Source organism: Alexandromys fortis, unplaced genomic scaffold (genome assembly GCF_014885135.2).
Source record: "Alexandromys fortis isolate MF-2015 unplaced genomic scaffold, M_Fortis_MF-2015_v1.1 scaffold_12, whole genome shotgun sequence".
NCBI classification, from domain to species: Eukaryota; Metazoa; Chordata; class Mammalia; order Rodentia; family Cricetidae; genus Alexandromys; species Alexandromys fortis.
In genome coordinates, this window is record NW_026067937.1 from 20,409,415 (window position 1) to 20,428,245 (window position 18,831).

The 18,831-nt window shown below is 44.1% G+C and overlaps 2 protein-coding genes across 9 annotated transcripts in view; one reads left to right on the top strand and one right to left on the bottom strand.

Annotated features, from left to right (window-relative positions):
• Nucleotides 1-4,783, bottom strand: part of Urb2 (URB2 ribosome biogenesis homolog) — a 28,384-nt gene extending 23,601 nt beyond the window's left edge. The window contains exons 1-4 of one of the 6 annotated variants that reach the window (XM_050146949.1): nucleotides 4,463-4,783; nucleotides 3,618-3,708; nucleotides 2,641-2,782; nucleotides 1,044-1,220 (exon numbers count right to left, since the gene is read on the bottom strand). In XM_050146949.1, the coding sequence (XP_050002906.1) occupies nucleotides 1,044-1,220; nucleotides 2,641-2,766 (303 nt within the window). In that variant the 5' untranslated portion in view covers nucleotides 2,767-2,782; nucleotides 3,618-3,708; nucleotides 4,463-4,783. Of the gene's footprint in view, nucleotides 1-1,043; nucleotides 1,221-2,640; nucleotides 2,783-3,397; nucleotides 3,574-3,600; nucleotides 3,709-4,462 lie in introns of those variants that run through there. The other 5 variants (XM_050146950.1, XM_050146951.1, XM_050146948.1 and 2 more) reach the window with 5 other exon arrangements.
• A 53-nt stretch (nucleotides 4,784-4,836) lies between these two features.
• The window catches only part of Taf5l (TATA-box binding protein associated factor 5 like), a 20,542-nt gene continuing 6,547 nt past the window's right edge, over nucleotides 4,837-18,831 (top strand). The window contains exons 1-3 of one of the 3 annotated variants that reach the window (XM_050146953.1): nucleotides 4,837-5,057; nucleotides 14,021-14,165; nucleotides 17,705-17,809. In XM_050146953.1, the coding sequence (XP_050002910.1) occupies nucleotides 14,024-14,165; nucleotides 17,705-17,809 (247 nt within the window). In that variant the 5' untranslated portion in view covers nucleotides 4,837-5,057; nucleotides 14,021-14,023. Of the gene's footprint in view, nucleotides 5,058-5,132; nucleotides 5,341-14,020; nucleotides 14,166-17,704; nucleotides 17,810-17,843; nucleotides 18,520-18,831 lie in introns of those variants that run through there. The other 2 variants (XM_050146954.1, XM_050146956.1) reach the window with 2 other exon arrangements.

An 18,831-nucleotide genomic window follows, 5' to 3' on the forward strand; every position in this document is an offset into this window, starting at 1 on the left:
AGTTTCCACCAGATATTTTATTAAATAGATCAATAAAAAAAATCTTTTCTACACTTAGTCCCTAAAGCATAATTTGTGTTCACGTTTCATGGGTCCTCAAGTAATATTTCACATAAACATACATTTATTTTAAAAGTTCTATCATTTCTTAAATATAAAGCTACTCATCTTTCAGTCTTACCTTGAAAGACCACTTAGAATGTTCCTATTATTTAACAGTGTCACAGGGAAGGAAGGGTGTAGTCTAAGAATTACTGGCAGCTTATCTACTTCTTTGTTCTCTAGTCTGTTCCATTCCATTCTGTGAGGCTCTGGCTGAACAGCTCGACAACCAGACACATCTAGTTTCAAATCCCAATGCTGCCATTTACTATTTATAAATGGCCATATATTCTTATACCCTTTGAGCCTGTCATGTGCTAAATGCTCATTAGTACTGGTTTTTAATGGCAATTATTATGGCATCTGAAAATACTGTTTTAACAATGAAGTTCAGACTTTTGTGATTTTAATAAAAAAAAAACTGAAATAATTTCCAGATTATCTTTGATCTTCCCCCAGAAAATCTCATCAAATGTCTGTGTGTGTGTGAGTCTAGTTATAATACAGTAGCTACCTTTTCCAGTTAAAAAGTAGTAAAGCTGGCTCTGACGGTTTTACCTGCAATCCCAGCACTTGGTATACAAAGCAGAAGACCATGATTGAGAGCAGATGGTCATAAAAACCTGTTCACAGGCCAGGCAAGGTGGTTCACGCTTTTAATCCCAGCATTCAGGAAGCAGAGGCAGGTAGATCTCTATGAGTTCTAGGCCAGTCTGGCCTACATAGAAAGTTCCAGGATAGTCAGAGTTACATATAGAGGCCCTGTTTTAAAAGTAACGTTTTCTATTTTTGGATACTATTATTTCTTCTTCCTTCTCCCTCCCCTAACTTGAAATTTCCCACATCTTCACATAACTGATTCTGAAAAAAACAAGTTTAAGCAGCAACGAGAAATTAACAAGGATGCACATAACATAAGCCAACGGGAGACCATGATTTACCTTGACAAGGGAAATCTGAAGATTCACAGTCTTTCCACTCTTCAGGAGATTCTGCAATTTCCTGCTGTGTAGAATGTTATCTACATAGACCCAGAGCCTTTCAACAATATCTTCCTGCAGTTCGAGTTTTTTATTATAAAATGCAACCAATGTCTGTCTTGCCCAATCAAGTAAAACCTGGATTTGTAGGAAACATACTGTGAAAATTAACTTCTTACATGGGAGAAAAATTTTAAACATTATAGAGACATCCAGCCATGACCAAATTCTATTGCAAGAAAAACAAAAACAGCTTTCCTTTAAAATGTGTCTGCAGTGTCAGCTCCCACTGGGGCTGAAACAGGAAGAGCACTTCCATCTACAAGATCAGGATGAGACTGGACAACAGAGCAAGATCCTATTTGAAACAAATAGGCTGAATATGGTTACACATAGCTATTAATATCAGTACTTAGGAAGCTGTGGCCAAAAGATCTCAATTCAATGTCAACACAAGATATATAGTGAAAGCATTTGTTTTAAATCCTCACTTGTATGTTAAATAATATATGTTATGAAATCTTGAAATGTTTATTAAGGAATAAAAGAGGAAAAACAATGTTGCCTTAGCCTGGAGTCAATGAAAAATTTCATTGCAATAACATTATTCAATGGCTTTTTTAAAGAGAAACACAATGTCCACAGAAGGAATCACATATGCAAATCAAAATGGAAGTAAGGGATAAGAAAAAAAATGGGGCTGGGAGAGAAGACATATGCAGTATACCTTCTAGATCTATCTTTCAGGAGTCACAAGCAAGGCAAACTGATGCACAAGGGCTTTCTGAGAAAGAGCGCTGTGCACATGCAGTTTCCATTATGGCGATGTTGACTCAATCGCAAAACACTGAGAAAAGGTAAAGCCTCGGCTCTCAAAACTGTGGTGCTGTTGATGATGGCAAACACTACGACATCAAGCCCTGAGCTTCCCTCTCCAGACCTGTCAATATGTGTGAAGGGCAACCAACGCTAGAAGGAAAAGGACAAGGACAACACAGGTCTTGACCAAGCCTGCCGCAATTACCCTTCTGTTTCACACTGTGCAGCGCTGACCAGGGACCCACCAAGCTGCTAAGCTGATTCAAATGTGTAGTAGGTGTGGACACTAGGAGGTCAATTGTTCTACACACTACATCTTATAACTAACAATTATAATAAATTTTTGGTGCATCTCATGGTACTTCCTATAAAACAAACATTGCAAAAATTTAATAATAAAAAAAATAAAACCAACATTGGAATGTATGTCAACCCAATTCCATGAGCTTCTTATCGTACGACAGTTACATTATCTACTTTTTAGTCACAGAAGCTTAAGAAATATTAATAGAATAATGTTATACTTGGTGCTTCTCTATTTCTAGCTTGGCCTTCTAAAGAGACTACCACTCCCCATCTTCCCAACCTTCAACCTAACAACCTGAAAGATCTCACTACTTTTAACTCCAATGAAGCTTCCTCCCTAACTTGTCTTCTAATCTGTTAAATAAATGTCAATATCCAAGTCATAATGTAATTATTTTAGATCATAAAAATCTAAGTTCTATATTAAACTTACTTGTTCTTTATTTGGTAGAAAGCACTGATGGGAAATCCAAGCAAAGTGAGCTAGTTTTAGTTTATCTTCCCAGGAAGTTGTCTTGCTTTTAAGCTTAAAGGAAATGCCAGAATAAACAGCAGCCATGGCTACACGTCTTCTACTGTTAAAAAGAAAACAGTATTATAATAAGGTCTAACTGAACAGGCACCAAAAAATGACACTATCTTTAAAAAAATATTTATGTATATGCGTCTGAGTGTATGCATGTAAGAGCCTAAGATAGCCAGAAGAGGGCATCAGATCCTTTGAGACTGGAGTACAGAGAGTTATAAGCTAGCCACCACGCAGGAGCTAGACACTGAACCCAGGTCTTCTGCAAGAGTGGCCAGTGCTCATAACTGCTGAGCCATCTCTCCAGTCCCCCACTACATACCTTACATATGGGGACAACTGGGAAACAGAGGAGGCAGGCAGATCTCTAGGAGTTAAGAGGCCAGCCAAGGATACAAAGTGAGACACTGTCTCAAAATTTTATACATGAATATATAAATATACAAGTACATTATATATATATTTAGACAATTATATAAGTATAGTGTATTTATTATACCTATAACATAACATTTATATGTATAAATAAACTAAAGTATGTATTTAATTTTAACCTGGATTTCAGCAAAAACAGACAGATGATTATAACTACTCCTGCTGTGATCACAGAGCACACAGAATATATAGAAATTCAACAAGGCAAATGAGTGTGTAAACAACTCACAGAATGATAGTCACCATCCATGAGTTAAGACTGAAAGACGTTTCGGCAAATAGCTTTTAAAATGTATTGTGTCTTAGGATTAGCTTTATTAAGTAAGCAAATAAGCAAGCAATACAATACTTGAAGTAATGCTTCTACTCCAGGGTAAAAGAATCAGGTGTCATGGTGGTGGAAATAGCTTAGCAGTTAAGAGCATTTCCTACTTTTATAGATAGAGGACCTGAGTTCAGTTCCTGGCACCCATATGACAGCTCATAACTATCTGCAACTCAATTTCAGGGAATTCGGCATCTTCTACCCTCCCCGGGCGCCTGCATGCATGAGAAATAAACAGACAAACAAAACAGGCATCAATTTCAATAGAAATGCTGTTATCTCTACTATAACAGGTAATTTCTTCCACATGCAGAGCTACATTAGACTACAAAACATATACACGATTTAAAAAAATGTTGTAATAAAATTTTAAGTAACAAGGGGAAAGCATATACATTAACAACCTGCAATTACTATGAAACCCACGCAAAGCTTTTGAGTTTCTTCAAAAGTCATAAAAATTCGTCATTTTCAGTAAACAAATTAGCTCAAAAAAGATAAACATTCACCACACTGCTACGTCAAGGCAAGAGAACATAGGCTGCTTTCAGAACTGAGACGCATCCCTTCCCGCCCGTCACCCTCGGAAGGAGCCAGGGCAGCAGTTTCACAGGGTCGCCTATCAAACAGATGTTTACACGTAACAGTGGGGAAATCATAGTTACGAATGGCAACGAGATAACTTTATGGTTGAGGGGTCATCACAACACGAGGAACTGTATTAAAGGGCAGGAACATAACAAGGTTGAGAGCCACTATTCTAGATCCGGAGACTTGAGTGACTCATTGGTTAAGATTTCTTAACGCTTCTTCAGAGAAGCCAGGTTCGAGTCCCGTACCCCACTGTAGCTCACAGCCCCCCGGTAACGCCCTCTTCCTGCCTCTGCAGGTGGACACAGACACGCACAGACGAAACACTCAGAGAAATTAAAAAAGAAACTTTTTAAAAAGAAAGTCCTAGACTGATACCTTCAAATCCTACTAGCTCGGATCGGAGTTCTCTGCCGCCCTAGCCCCAAGATCCCTTAGACGGGGCGCGCGCTCTCAAGACGGACTCTAAAGTGGGGTTCTCTCGACCGGGGCTCCCGCCGCAGCTGGGGGAACCCTCTGGGAGAATTCCCTCGGACGGGGCGGCGGGCTATCCCTTCTCGCACCCGGCCTCTCCAGCGAGGTTCCCTCTGGGGCCGGCTGGCATCCGGACGGCGTTCCCGCGCCGCCTTCACCTGGGACCTCCACCGCCACGAGCCGCACGTGAGGGAGGCGCTTCCGGCAGACGTTGACGCCAACGGCTCGGGGCGGGGAGGGGCGTCACGCAGACATCGCTAGCGGAGCGCCGAGTGCGCCCTGGCCGCGGCGTCGCGCGTCCGCGGCCTAGCCCGGCGTGCCCGCTCCGTCAGGCGGTCATGGGGCGGCCGCCAAGAACCGCGGTGCAGCGCGGTGGGACGTAGGGTGCGGGGACCTCGCGAGCCGGCCGCGCTACGGAGTCCTCGGGCGGGACAGCCGTTACGGAAGCAGCCGGTGCCGGGGCGGCGGCGGGGCAGCGGGAGCCGCCTTGGGATGTTCAGTGAGTGCGGGCGGGGCGCGGGGCAGGAGGGGGAGGGGAGGGGACGCGGGGGAGGGGCTTGGGGCGGGCGCGCGCGCGCGCGGGCCCGAGCGACCCCGCACGTGGCGGCCCCGGCCGCACGCTCCCGGAGACCCCGCGGCCCCGCCGGGCGCCCTCGCGCCGAGCCGACCGCGAGCTCACGGGGGCGCTCGGCGGAAGTGGCCCGCAGAGGGCCGGCTCGCGCCCGCCGCCGGGAGTCGCCGCCCCGCGGACCCCGCAGGCGCTCTGACTCCGGCGTCTAGAGGTGAGTGAGTTTCCCCGGGCTCCGACCCCGGGCTGGCCCGCAGGTGGATGGCCTCAGGGCTTTGCTGGGAGCCGGGACCGGGCGTTTGGTGACCCGCTGCAGCCTGGCGGGCCCTGCGGGGAAAGTGAAGTGGGAAGGGAGTCCGCCTGCTCCGGGTTCAAGACTTCGTGACTGCTGAAACTCGGAGGGGCGGAATGTCACGGATGGAGTTGGTGACCGCAGAGACGAGGATTGCAGCCGTGTAAGCTCGCTCGCTGCCGCAGTTTCTCCTCCTGTAAAATGGGATGGTGATTTCAGACAAGACTCGGCCGGTACTGGTGGCGCACTCTGTAGGCTGAGGCAGAAAGATTGCTGCGAATTCGTAGCCACTCTGGTCTACAAAGTGAGTTCTGGACCGACAGAGGAGACTTGGTCTAAGTATGTATTCACACATATGGGAACCTTGTTCTGTGAATTATAAAGCGAATATTAAGCCAGCAAAACCGAAATCAGCTTGTGCCTTCAGTATTTTGCCACCAGTAACAAATTAGGTTTACGTGTTTTGGAACAGTCCTTTCCAACTGCGAGTTGTGTACTTCTGTCCCTCCGAAGAGAGGTGAAAGGCTCTCCTGACTGCTCGGTAACTGATAACTTCCGTTGTTTCTGCAAGAATCTGTGGAAGACACCAGGGGATAGAGGAAGGGACTCGGCTTTTTTCTGACTTGTTTTAGCTTGATCTTGTGTGATGCACCGTACTACTTGAAGTCATGTTTCCAGCCTTCCCCATAGCCATCAACATCTCAAGCGCTTAGCTTCCAGTGCGCGCTCTGAATGAGTGTTTGCCCTTGTGCTCCCCTAGGACTCAGTAGGAGCGTGGGGTGCTGTAAAGAGTGCAGGCTCAGACACTGCATCCAGATGGCTGGGTTCTCATCCAGGAGCTAGATGGCTCTGCTTTCCTGTCTGGAAAATAGTACGTGCCCAATAGAGTTGGGAGGACAAAAGCAGGTAGTATGTGGGAAGTGGTTAAGAAGTGTCTAGCAATGGAATATGTCAAATCAATGTTAGTTATCAATGGCAATGTGGGGACCACGGTGATGTCATATACTGTGATGGTGCTCCAAGCAAAGACTAGGAAGCCATGGGAAGACGAGACATCCAGGCTGAGCATCAAGCCGGGCAAGAAGTTGTGAGGTGCCTCCATCCATTGGAGAGGGATTGGCCAGAGCCTACATGAAAGACGAGCATGCCTGCAGAACCCCCAATAAAGTGAGACCGAATTATGGGTAAACACGCAGTTCAGAGCCTGTTTTAGTTTATTTTTTCATCCTTCGCACCAATGACAACAGTACGTTTTCAAACTAGTACATCACGTGGTCTCTTTAGAGGACATAGTAGAGTGGTGTTGGGTTGAAATAGAGAAGGCCATCCCTTCCTCTGTATCTGAATTAGTGTAGACAGGCTTTTTCTTTGGTTTTTTTGAGACAGGGTTTCTCTGCAGCTTTGACAGCTTTGGAGCTTGTCCTGGCCCTCCCTGTAGACCAGGCTGACCTTGAACTCACAGAGTTATTCCCAAGTACTGGGATTAAAGGCGTGTGCCACCACAACCCACCACAGATTTTTTAAATCTAATTTTCAAAGCTTAGAGACCACTCAGACAAGGCATGAATAAACTATGTGTTATTCTAGACAGTAGTCTTTCCTAAAAACCCTATTTTGGTGTTTGTCATGTAGCAGGTTAGAAGGCTGGTTTCTCTGAGAAGTCACCCTGTGATTAGAGGCTGTCATTTCATGTTGTGGTCTCTGCCACCAGGCACACTTGATTGTTTCTCCAACACCAAGATGCTCTTCTGGAGGGCATACCATGCTGAAGCAAGCCCAGTGAACTGGTTTGGGGCTTTAATTCACCCCACCAAATCAGTTAACAAAAGAACAACAGAAAAGAAATGTTTGCTGATGACTGCTGGGGTCATGTCTCAGAGAGCACAGGTACAGCACACACATACTACACAAAAAACAATCTGGAAACAGCAGTTTATTCTTGTGGTCCAGGTGCAGTGGAGGCAGTGGCAGGAGGTTAGAACATTCGGGATCAGGCTGGCTATGTACAGAGTTAAGGCCATCATGGGCTATATTACAAGAACTCTGACTCAGGAAAAAAAAATACTGTAACCAATGAATGAAAGGGTGCTTATTGGCCGGCGGAAGTGGCACACACCTTTAACTCAGCGCTCCTGTTTGCCAGGCAGACGCAGGAGGATTTCTGAGTTCAAGGCCAACCTGGTCTACAGACAAAGTTCCAGGACAGCCATGGCTACACAGAGAAACCCTGTCTTGAAAAGGCCAGTATAGTGTGGACTGAGACCTCCAGCAAGAACAGCGTATATGGAGTTGAAAATTCAGGAAGTGCTGTGAGGACTTCCAGGATAACTTAGTGATAGAATGCTTGCCTAGCATGTGGGGAACCGCAGGTTTAATCTCTATTCCCCCCCACACACACTATCCTCCCCCCCCCCAAGAAAAAGAACTTATAAAGTTGTATGTGGTGACTTGGTACATAAAGTAAAATGCTTTGGAAAGTCAGTTGCATGTCTTGTTTATTTTGACTGTTTTGAGTCAGGGTCACACTGTATATATAGCTGGGCTCACCTGGGACTCATTTGCAACAGTGTCTCCATCAGTGCCTCCCCAGCACTGAGGTTAAAGATGTGTCCTGTTGCCCAGGTGGAAAAGAGAATTTGATAATCCATAGTAGTTTGTTGGTCATAGATACTGGTGTTTTAAGATGTGTATAAATAGTTGGAACAAAATTGTACCACAATTTGATACGTATATTGGCATGCCCTTCTCTGTCAGTGAAGTTTTATGTATGCGGTGGTTTGAGTGATGATGGCCCCATAGACTTGTGTTTGTGTGGAGTTTTTGTTGTTGTTTTGTTTTGTTTTGTTTTAATGATAGGTAATAGCACCATTAAGTTGAGTAGGAGGAGGCTGAGGTAGGATGATTTGTTCCAGTTTGAGACATACGTTGGTTATAGGGTATCGCAAAGGCCGAATTCAGCAGTCATGGGACCATAAAGGGAAAGGAAAAACTTCCATTAAGATAAGAGGTGATAGCGGGAGTTGGTGGCGCACTCCTTTAATCCCAGCACTTGGGAGGTAGAGGCAGGCGGATCTCTGTGAGTTCCAGACCAGCCTGCTCTACAAGAGCTAGTTCCAGGACAGGCTCCAAAATCATAGAGAAACCCTGCCTCGAAAAACCAAAAAAAAAAAAAAAAAAGATAAGAGGTGAGGCGACACAGTCTTTCAGCAGCTCATAAGGAGACTAATGTGGAATCGCTAGGTTAGGATGTTGTAGACAAAGTTAGTTGACCAGAGGAGATGTTGAAATCTTGAAGGTGGTGATAAAGAAATCAACTTATGTGTATGAAATCTGCACACCACATGCATGCACTTGAAAGCCAGAAGAAGGTGTTAGCCATCCCAGGGACTAGAATTGCACACAGTTGTGACCTGCCTTGTAGGTTCTAGGAATTGAACCCTGCTCCTCTGGAAGAGCACCTCTGAGCCATCTCTCCAGCCTAAGAAAATTGTTACTGATGTCTGTTTGGAGTTGTGGTTCCTAAGTATGAACTTCATAGATACCACCACCAAAACTCCAGGTTTTTCATTCTGAACCCTGACTGTAGCCCCATTTGCAAGATCTTTATTTCTTCCTTTCTTTTTTTGGTGTTTCGATCCGAGACAGGTTTCTCTGCATCTCTGGCTGTCCTGGAACTCTGTAGACCGGGCTGGCATAGAACTCACAGTAATCCACCTGCTTCTGCCTCCCCGAGTACTGAGATTAAAGACATGGGCCATCACCACCAAACAAGATCTTTTATTTCTTAAGGATACCTTGGGAGAAGGCACAACTACTGTAGAAGCATATTGGAATATTTGAGCAAAGAATCATTTTGAAAGACAATCCTGCTTGGAGGGAGAAAGAGAACCAGAAGTTCATACCCTGCTCAGGGGTTATATGCAGTGAGTTTGAAGTCAGCCTGGGATACATGAGACATGGTCTGAAGGGGAAAAAACAAGGTTTTTCAATTCCGTGAGATGTGACTGAAACTACATAGTGTGTCTCAGTTATTTTTCAACTTTGATCCATTTTTTCACAAAGCTAATTGAAAATGCTCTCGGGAGGATGCAAATACTGGGTGGGGTCCACTTGGGTGACCTTTTGGGTAAGTCTTTTGTTCCACGTGCTCACTTGTACCTGTTAATTCCCGTGCTGGGGAGGTAAGGCCAGGAGAGCCTGAATTCAAGGTTATCTTCAGAGACTGTAGAGTCAACTTGGGTTACAGGAGACCCTGTCAAAAATCAAAACCAAACAAAATGGGGCAGGGGGGATTAAATTAGATTGAGTCCTTAGCAAGTATTTTGACATCTCAAACAAAAACTTTCAGACTTTTTAAAGCATAAATTCACAATTAGAAAAAATACTCAGCCCTCCACCCCCAAAACTGGCCCTTGGTCAGCAGCTCTTCCAGAGCTAATTCGAGGGGTGTGTAAAGTTGGCGCCCCTGAATTTACCTTGAACACATTTTATTTGAAGCTTCCATTCTAAAGGAATGAACTGTGTCTATATAGTAGTATGTTGGCATCTCACAGAGCAGATTGGTATGTTCTCTACCCCCTGTATTTGACAATAAGTGGGTGAGACAGATGCCGTGTGTAATGATGGACCAGGTTTTTCCAGGCCCTGCTCCAACATCCTCATTTTAGGGAAGTGTGAGAAAAGTGTGCAGTTTGTCCTTCCTGGTGATTATCGGGAGTGATCATATAAGATTTTACATTGCTACTTCGTTGAGTGTTAGTGGAACAGAAGCATTCATTAAGATACAGGAAGAAAACGGTATTTGGCATCTGTTTGTGTGAATTGAAAACTGAGAAGTCTTGAAATTTTAACAAAAGATTGTATAATTATATCCAAACCCCGTTATTTTATTGTTTTATTAATATGCTGGAAAACTGGGCAGGTACCTCAAAACTGCAGTGTAAGTCTCATATCTGAGTCTTAAGAAAGGGCTTGGTTCTATTTTAAGGCACCACCCCCCACATGTCCATTTATGGATATTTTACCATGGAAAGCCAATTGCTCTGAGGGATTCTTTCATTATTTTGCTTGAAATATGTGCATCAGAATAGAACCAGCTAAGCTGGTTGGATCATATCTGTGGTATTTGTGTTTCATGTGGGCTATAAACGCAATTCCTGCTGAATTCTTGCCTTGAGGTCCTTTGCCCAGAAGCTGGCTTAACCTCCTGCCCTCAGGGTCTCTTATAGTAAAGGCAGTTGCATGCAAACAATCAAGCTGTTAGTGTGGGTAAATTCATTGACATTAGTATTTACAAACTAAGTTTTCTCAATTGCAAATGTAGCTGAGCTTTCCTATTTGTGTTTTGTTTTTGTTTTAAAACAAAACTAAGCTGCATTTTATGTAGCCTGAGCTAGACTTGATCCTCCTTCCTTCACTTCTTATAAATTAATATAAGTTTGGGTTATAAATTTGGATAATAAATTTGGGTTGGAAGTTTAGATTGTAAATTTGGGCCTTGGCAGCTGTTTTCTTTGCAGCTTTAGCATCTCCTCCCTCGCCTGTAGAGACATCTGTAGGCACATAAGTAACGTCCTATTTCGAGAACACTCATCTCCCGGTCTGCTCTCTCAGTGGTTGTCTAGTGTCTCACAGGCAGTGTTCTTTTCCTGTCAGAAGGGCTTGATTGGAGCAAGGCATTGGTAGCACACACCTTTAATCCCAGCACTCGGGAGGCAGAGACAGGCAGATCTCTGAGTTCGAGGCCAGCCTGATCTACAGAGTAAGTTCCAGGCAGCCAGGACTACACAGAGAAACCATGTTCAGGGGTGGGGGTCGGGGAAAAGGGCTTAATGGGAATGCTGTAAATTCACATGGGTACATGTACATAGTTCCACGTCACCAAAAGGTCACAGTGGAAAATCTGGAAAGATCTTAGTTTTTTTTTTTTAAAGATTTATTTATTTATTATATATACGGTATTCTGTCTACAGGCCAGAAGAGGGCGCCAGATCTCATTACAGATGGTTGTGAGCCACCATGTGGTTGCTGGGAATTGAACTCAGGACCTTTGGAAGAGCAGGCAGTGCTCTTAACTGCTGAGCCATCTCTCCAGCCCCAAGATCTTAGTTTTTTAAGTGTAGAATTGTACTAGTTTAGTAGGGTTTGAAGCTAGGCACTCTGGAAGAGATTATCATCGGGTATGTGTAGTGTGATGTGGCCAAGGCTGAGTGTCTCGACTGTCCTGATTGAACTACACTTGGAAAGGGTCATAGAGTCACTGCTGCTGTATGTATTTGGTCCCCCACCCCCAATCAGAATCTCCAAGACTGTACTTACTTATACACGTAAACACACTGCCGGGATTCTTATATAGCTAGGTAAGCCAAAGAGAGTCACTGATGCATCAGAATGAATGGTTATATTGAATAGTGGCCACGGAGAAACAATTGTTTTTGGCTTCATTAATGGACAGGAAGAGAGATCTCTCAAAATATCCGAGCCCTTGTGCTAGCAATAAAAAGGAAACATAATTAAAATAGCTCATCAATACACTAAAAGAATAATAAATCATCATGAAAAGGAATGTCAATATTGGAAATTTATTCATGCTTTGTTAGATGACCAAATTACAGCCATTGCCCTCCTTTCTGGGCTGTCTTGGACTTTGTGATATTCCAGGGTCAGAAACAGTTTGTAACATACATATGCTTTGGTCCCTGTGACTGCAGCCTTCTCTGTTCCCCTTGCTATGTGATTTTCAAGAAATTGGAGAGTTGGTCTTCAGAGTATCTCACAAATCAGTTTAGAGGGGAAGAGACATTTACAGATTACTCTGGAAGCAGTGTGTTAGTCAAATAACCAGGGAAAATGTGTTTGGCTATTCATGCATAATACACTCAAAGGATTTGTAGATGAATAACAATTAGAGGTTAAGTCTTGAAAAGTAAAGAAAAAAACATAACAGCTAGAGAGATGGCTTAGAGGATAAGAGCACTGGATACTCTTCCAGAGGTCTGGGTTTGATTCCAAGCACTCATATGGTGGCTTACAGCTATCTGTGACTCTAGTTCTCTCCTGGCCACTGTGGGTACCTGACAGAAAAGTAGTATATAGACATACAACATTCATGCAAAACACTCAAGCACATTTTGTTTAAAAAAAAAAAGTTTTGAAGAAAGCATTTGTTTTTTCAAGACAGAATTTCTTATGTAGCCCTGGCTGTCCTGGAATTCACTGTGAAGACTAGACTAGCCTGGAACTCAGAGATCCACCAGCCTCTGCCTCCCGAGTGCTAGAATTAAAGGTACCACTATTCCCAAAAGGGTGCCACCTCTCCTTGACTATTAAGATATATAAGCTGCAGTGTTGGCACACACCTTTAATCCCAGCACCCAGAGGCAGAGGCAAGCCGATTTCCTTGAGTTTGAGGCCAAACTGGTCTACAAAGTGTGTTCCAGGACAGCCACAGTGGCTGTACAGAGAAACCCTATCTCGAGAAACTTTATTTATGCTGAGTATGGTTGCACACACCTTTATTCCCAGCACTTGGAGGGCAGAGGCATGTGGATCTCTGAGTTTAAGGCCAGGCTGGACTACAAATCGAGTGACAGGCCAGCCATCACTACATGGTAAGAACCTGTCTCAAAAAAGAAGGAGCAGGGGCTGGAGAGATGGCTCAGAGGTTAAGAGCACTGACTGCTCTTCTGGAGGTCCTGAGTTCAATTCCCAGCAACCACATGGTGGCTCACAGTCATCTGTAATGAGATCTGGTGCCCTCTTCTGGCCTGCAGGCATATATGGAGGCTGAACACTATATATAATAAATAAATAATTCTTAAAAAAAAAGGGGGGGGCAAACAAGCTATGGGCGGGGGATACAGCTGGATGGTCGAGTGTTCACCTGACTTCTGCAAGGCTCTAGGTTCCATCCCTGGAGCCACAAAACAAAACAAAACAAAACAAAACAAAAAAAAAAAAAAAACCTCCCTTACTAGGTTCTTACCTTGTCTGCATCTACTTACCCAGTCTGTTGGTTTCTCGGGCCTTTGATCTTACACTGCCCCCTTCTAGAGCTTTTAGCAGGTTCATTACTAATGAATAGCTCTGATGGAGCAGTAGAAATAGCCTGATATTCAAATTAGGCCTGCCTGCTTGGTGCTAGGTGCACCAATGAAAAGGTTCATGGAGCTGGTTGAATAACAGTGTTATTGGGAGTAATCTGTAGGATATGTTACCCATGCTGTTTCTCTGTTTCCCATCAATGAGGCTGGCTGTATGGCCTTTGGAAAAACAGATGAGGGCTGGAGAGATGGCTCAATGGTTAAGAGCACTGACTGCTCTTCCAGAGGTCCTGAGTTCAATTCCCAGCAACCACATGGTGGCTCACAACCATCTGTAATGAGATCTGGCGCCCTCCTCTGGCATGTGGGCATACATGGAGGCAGAATGTTGTATACATAATAAATAAATCTTTAAAAAAGAAAGAAAGAAAGAAAAACAGATGAAATGGAACAGAATGCCAGGCTTGTGTCCTCACTGGGTCATTTCAGTATCCATCTTTCTAGCTGTGTGATAGCTCTGCCGTCCCTTACAGTCCGCTTCCTGTGTTCCTTTCCCACAGGTCATGAAACGAGGGCGCACGGAGCAGGTTCAGGTGGCAGTGTCCTGCTACCTCAAACGCCGGCAGTACATGGACTCAGAAGGCCCCTTGAAGCAAGGCCTAAGACTATCACAGACTCCTGAGGAGATGGCAGCCAACCTCACAGGTACCAGGGTCCTGTGACTGGCCTGAACAGGAGCTGTCAGTGCCCACATAGGTTCTCAGCAAAGGGTAGACTACCAGGCCTCAGTGAGCAACTCTTAGTGTCTCTGGCCTCTAGGTCTTTCCTGTCCTTTAGAACTGTGCTCAGTGGACTTCTGAACCTTCCTCAGAGCATCACGATTGTTTTACCTGATGGTATGTGCAACCTTTTTACCCTTCAAGACCCAGAGTAATAGGTTCTCTCTGCTAGCATAGAGCTTTGCTCCTAGAAGTCAGTCTATAAAGTGCATTCTGCAGGGTTGACAGTTGGAAATACTGTTATAAGCACTTCTGAAATTTTTAAATTTCATTTTGAAATCACATTTCAGAACTAGACATAATGACTCAGACCTTTAATCCCAACACTTGGGAGGCCAAAATGGGAGAGTTGTCATAAGCTTGAGACCAGTTTGGGTTACAGAGTGAGATCCAAGCTAGACTAGGCTACAGAGTGAGGCTGTCTTAAACAGCCATAGGGCAATTTTTAAAAAGGAAGGAAGGGTGGCTCCATTGGGAATATCAAGTCATTGTTACCATACACACACAAAGGTTGTCACCTAGCTTTCCTATGAGTTTAGGGTTTATGATACAGTATACAGGTTTTTTTTGTTTGTTTGTTTGGTCCTTCCATCTCCCTCTGGTTTTTGTTAAATGGATTCTCACAAGGCCCAGACTGTCCTTGAACTCTCAGCAAGTCTCAGCCTCAGGTATTATGCCACTAGGCCTAGCCGGTTTTCTTATACTGAATTTCTGTACAGTACTGGTGGTTTGATGTATTTCTGTAAATTAGGTGCAAAGGACACACTAATGGCTGTTGGTATAACCGAGTTCTCATTGTTTATGTGGCCCAGCTCTGGCTTCCTTCACATATCCAGAGGGGCAGCTTCTCCCTTCTTTATTCCTGGGCTTGTGCTTTCCTTGAACGGATGGCTCCTGCTCCATCCCAGCAGCAGCAGCAGACCCCGTGATTCCTCTTCACAGCGCTGTCACTCAGTGGCCTGGTTTGCTTTAGGGCAGACTGCCTTTGCTGTGGAGAAAGTGATGAAATGTTTGAAACCTGAAGAGGTCCTTGACTTCATGGGGGAGTATCAGAAACTGTCAGCAGTCTACCTCCATGTTCCTTTAAGAGATACCTGGCTGTTCCCTGTTTGAGCTCCTCGGGGATACCCTGGTGAGCAGTTATCAACTTGTCTCTAGTGGACTCCTCCACTTACCAGGTTTAGAGCAATCTCTTAGGAACTGCCACAATTTTTTGGAGTGCTCAGCACTCCTATTGCTACACATGCAAAGAACCCTGAGCAATAATTCTGCCTTTGTGGGAAGAAGAGAAAGTACCTCTGCAGTTTAGATGCAGTGGCTTTTCAAGAGGCCAGCTGGAATGGAGAAGTTGAAGTGGGCTGATTGTGCTATTGAATCCTGGATTTTCTGATTCATGAATGATCTGAATCATTGGTCTTCGCTTTGCAGGCTTTCATTGCACATGTGCTTTAGGCCAGATGGTAACAACCCTAGAACTTGCTCAGATTCCAGCTGCTGGGAGTCCATGCTGCAGTACAGCTGTAAAGGGCCATGGTGACTGAGCTTTGGCAGGGAACCTTAGGGTCAGGAAGTAGAGGAAATAATCATTTGCACTAGGTTGGCAGGGCAAGCAGGTCTTGCCAAAAGCTTGGTACTCCCTACCTTATGGTCACATTAGCCAATAGCAGAAGGAATGATCTATTTTCTGAGGAATTATAAGGAACACTCATGTCAGGTTAAAGGAGGACATGTGAGATCCGGAGATAGATTTCAGGACAGTGACTGGGTGCTAAGTATTGCTAAAGGGTCCAAGTTAGAATTAGATATACTAGCCAAAAATGAGCATAGTCAGAGGGTAACCAGGAATCTGAAAGGCTTTGACTGATGAAGGGGAAAGAGCGCCTCTCTGCTCTAGCCATCTGCTGGAGGGCAGGAACTCTTCTTCACACCCTTTTCTGTGCACCATGTTTTGATTTCTTCAGTTCTACTGTGTTCATTACCATCCCTCCATCCACATAATAGTGGCTAGATGTGATATAAAGAAGACAGCTTAGCCCTTGGCCCCTAGCTTCCATCTGGAAGTCAAGGTTGGTACCTAAATGGGTACCTCCTGCAAGGAGTTTGAGGGCAACCTTCTTTATTTATAGAGCACCAATGACTCTAGACATCGTGTGAAAGTTTGCCTTTAAGTAACAATAGGAATCGAGAAGAAAATGGTGTAGACTCTACACTGGATAGTGCAGAAAGCTTGAGTTTCTTCTTTAGGAAGCATAAACTCAGGCTTAAATATGATGGCATACTCCTATAATTCCAGCACAAGGAGCAGAAAGATTGAGATTCCCAGGTCAGCTGGGGCTACGTAATGAGACCCTATCAGAAAAAAAAAAGTATAAAGTCAAAAAGTGCATGTTTACATGCTAAACATTAAGGCCCCAGGCTTCTCTTCCTGTCAGCTACCCAAAACACTGCTGCCAACCTAATTCCCCAGGAAAGCTAGTGAATAACGGTTTGATGAATTATGACCTGCCCAGGACTGCAGACCAAAGACACTCTTTGGGAAAGTATTCCTACCATCCTAAGTGATCAGCTACATTCCCATTATCCCTATGGTGCTCTTTTTCACACCCAGGGCCATAAAGCCCTGGGGGAAATGTTTCTCTTGACAGCTGTCCATATCATAGTTTGAAGACAAGAAGATAATGCTGCTCTGGGAGAAAGAACATTTTGAGAATATTTTTTTTAATGCCAGATAGCTAATGATAAAAAGGATTGTGAGCAAAAATAACTGCTTCCTCCTTTGGAAAAAATAAAGGAAAAATCAACAAAAAGGTTGAAAGTTAGGCTAGGTGTGGTGGCACACACCTTTAATCCCAACACTCAGGAGGCAGAGGCAGGGGGATGTCTGAGTTTAAGGCTAGCCTGGTCTACAGAGCAAGTTCAGGACGGCCAGTAGTACACAGAGAAACCCTGTCTAGAAAAAAAAGAGGGGATGGGGGGATTGAAAGATAAAGAAACCTTCCTGTTAGTAAAGCAAAAGGATGAAATATAGAGAAAAGATTAAATGATTTTCAGAAGATCCAACTTTGAAATCAGGAATCTCAGAAAAATAGAAGATATGATCAGAAACAAAGACTGTTCTCTGAACTGGAAGCGTGACCTCTCAAATTGATGAACCCAGGCCATAGCACATTGTAACATGCCAACATGGGTTAGACATTTCTAGATAAATCTTAGGAATATTGTGTGCCTGTCCTCTCCTCACTTAAGGTATCTTATGCTTTCTAGCTTTTATTCCTCTGCCCTAGTTTTATGGAGTATCAGGAGAGTAGGGAGACAAACAAGTATTATCAATCTACCCCAGTCTACCGAGACCCTAGAACATCTTACTTAGAGATGCCATTGGAATCCATGCCCTGTGTCCTTCCTGCTGCATGGTATAGATAGTAACTGCCTTCCTGCCTCTGTCTTGTGTGTCTTCCTCTTTAGTCCAATCAGAATCTGGTTGTGCCAATGCAGTGTCTGCAGCCCCTTGCCAGGCAGAACCCCAGCAATATGAAGTACAGTTTGGACGACTGAGAAGCTTTCTCACTGGTAAGTCCTTTTTAAGAAACCAAATAATGTAGGTGTCCTCAGAACCTCTTATATTGCAAGCATAGTGTTAGGTTCTAGAGAGTCAGGTACTTTTTTGTTCGGTGGTTGTTTGTTTTTTTCACAACAAGTATTTCTGTGTAGTCCCGGCTATCTGAAACTTGCTCTGTAGCCCAAGCTAACTTCAGACTCAGAGATCCTCCTTCCTCTGCCTCCTGAGTGCTATGATTAAACATTTGCACCACCACACTTTTAACGCAGTTCTTGTGTGCAAATGGAATTTCTGTGAGAGTTAGATCTTGAGGTTGAAGTTCACAAGGATAGAGAGAGCTCTGTGTGCTTCTATTTACTGTTTGCCGGTGACCTTTGGTTTGACTTGTGTATAAATGAAAGACAAATTAGCAATGGAGAAAAGCATCCTTTAAGTGAAGTAGGTTTGAAATGTACATCATCGTTCAGAGTAGCGCTCATGAGTCGGATAAAGAAGTTAGCTGTTCCCATTTAGGCAGGCCATAGATAGAATGACACAGAGACACAAAATCAGTGGATATGTCTTCATTTGCTTCTTAGGCATTAATATGAGTTTTTAAATAAAGACGGTTGCTTTAAGAAGAGCCATTTAACCCACTGGTAGTGGTCCATGCCTCTAATTCCAGCACTCAAAAGGCAGAGGCAGGCGGATTTCTGAGTTCAAGGCCAGCCTAGTCTACAAAGTAAGTTCCTATGTAACCAGGACTGTTACAGAGAAAAACCCTGGGGGGAAGGGGGTAGAAAGAGCCATTTAGGCATATGCCACCACTACCCACCCCCCAAAAAATTGACAAATATCTAAAATCCGTGTTTAGAAAAATAACCCTGGGCAGTGGTGGCACGAGCCTTTAATCCGAGCACTTGGGAGGCAAAGGCAGGCAGATCTCTGTGTGTTCAAGGCCAGCCAATTTCCAGGACGGCTCCAAAGCTACACAGAGAAACCCTGTCTCCAAAAAAAAAAAAAAAAAAAAAAAAAAAAAAAAAAAAAAAAAAAA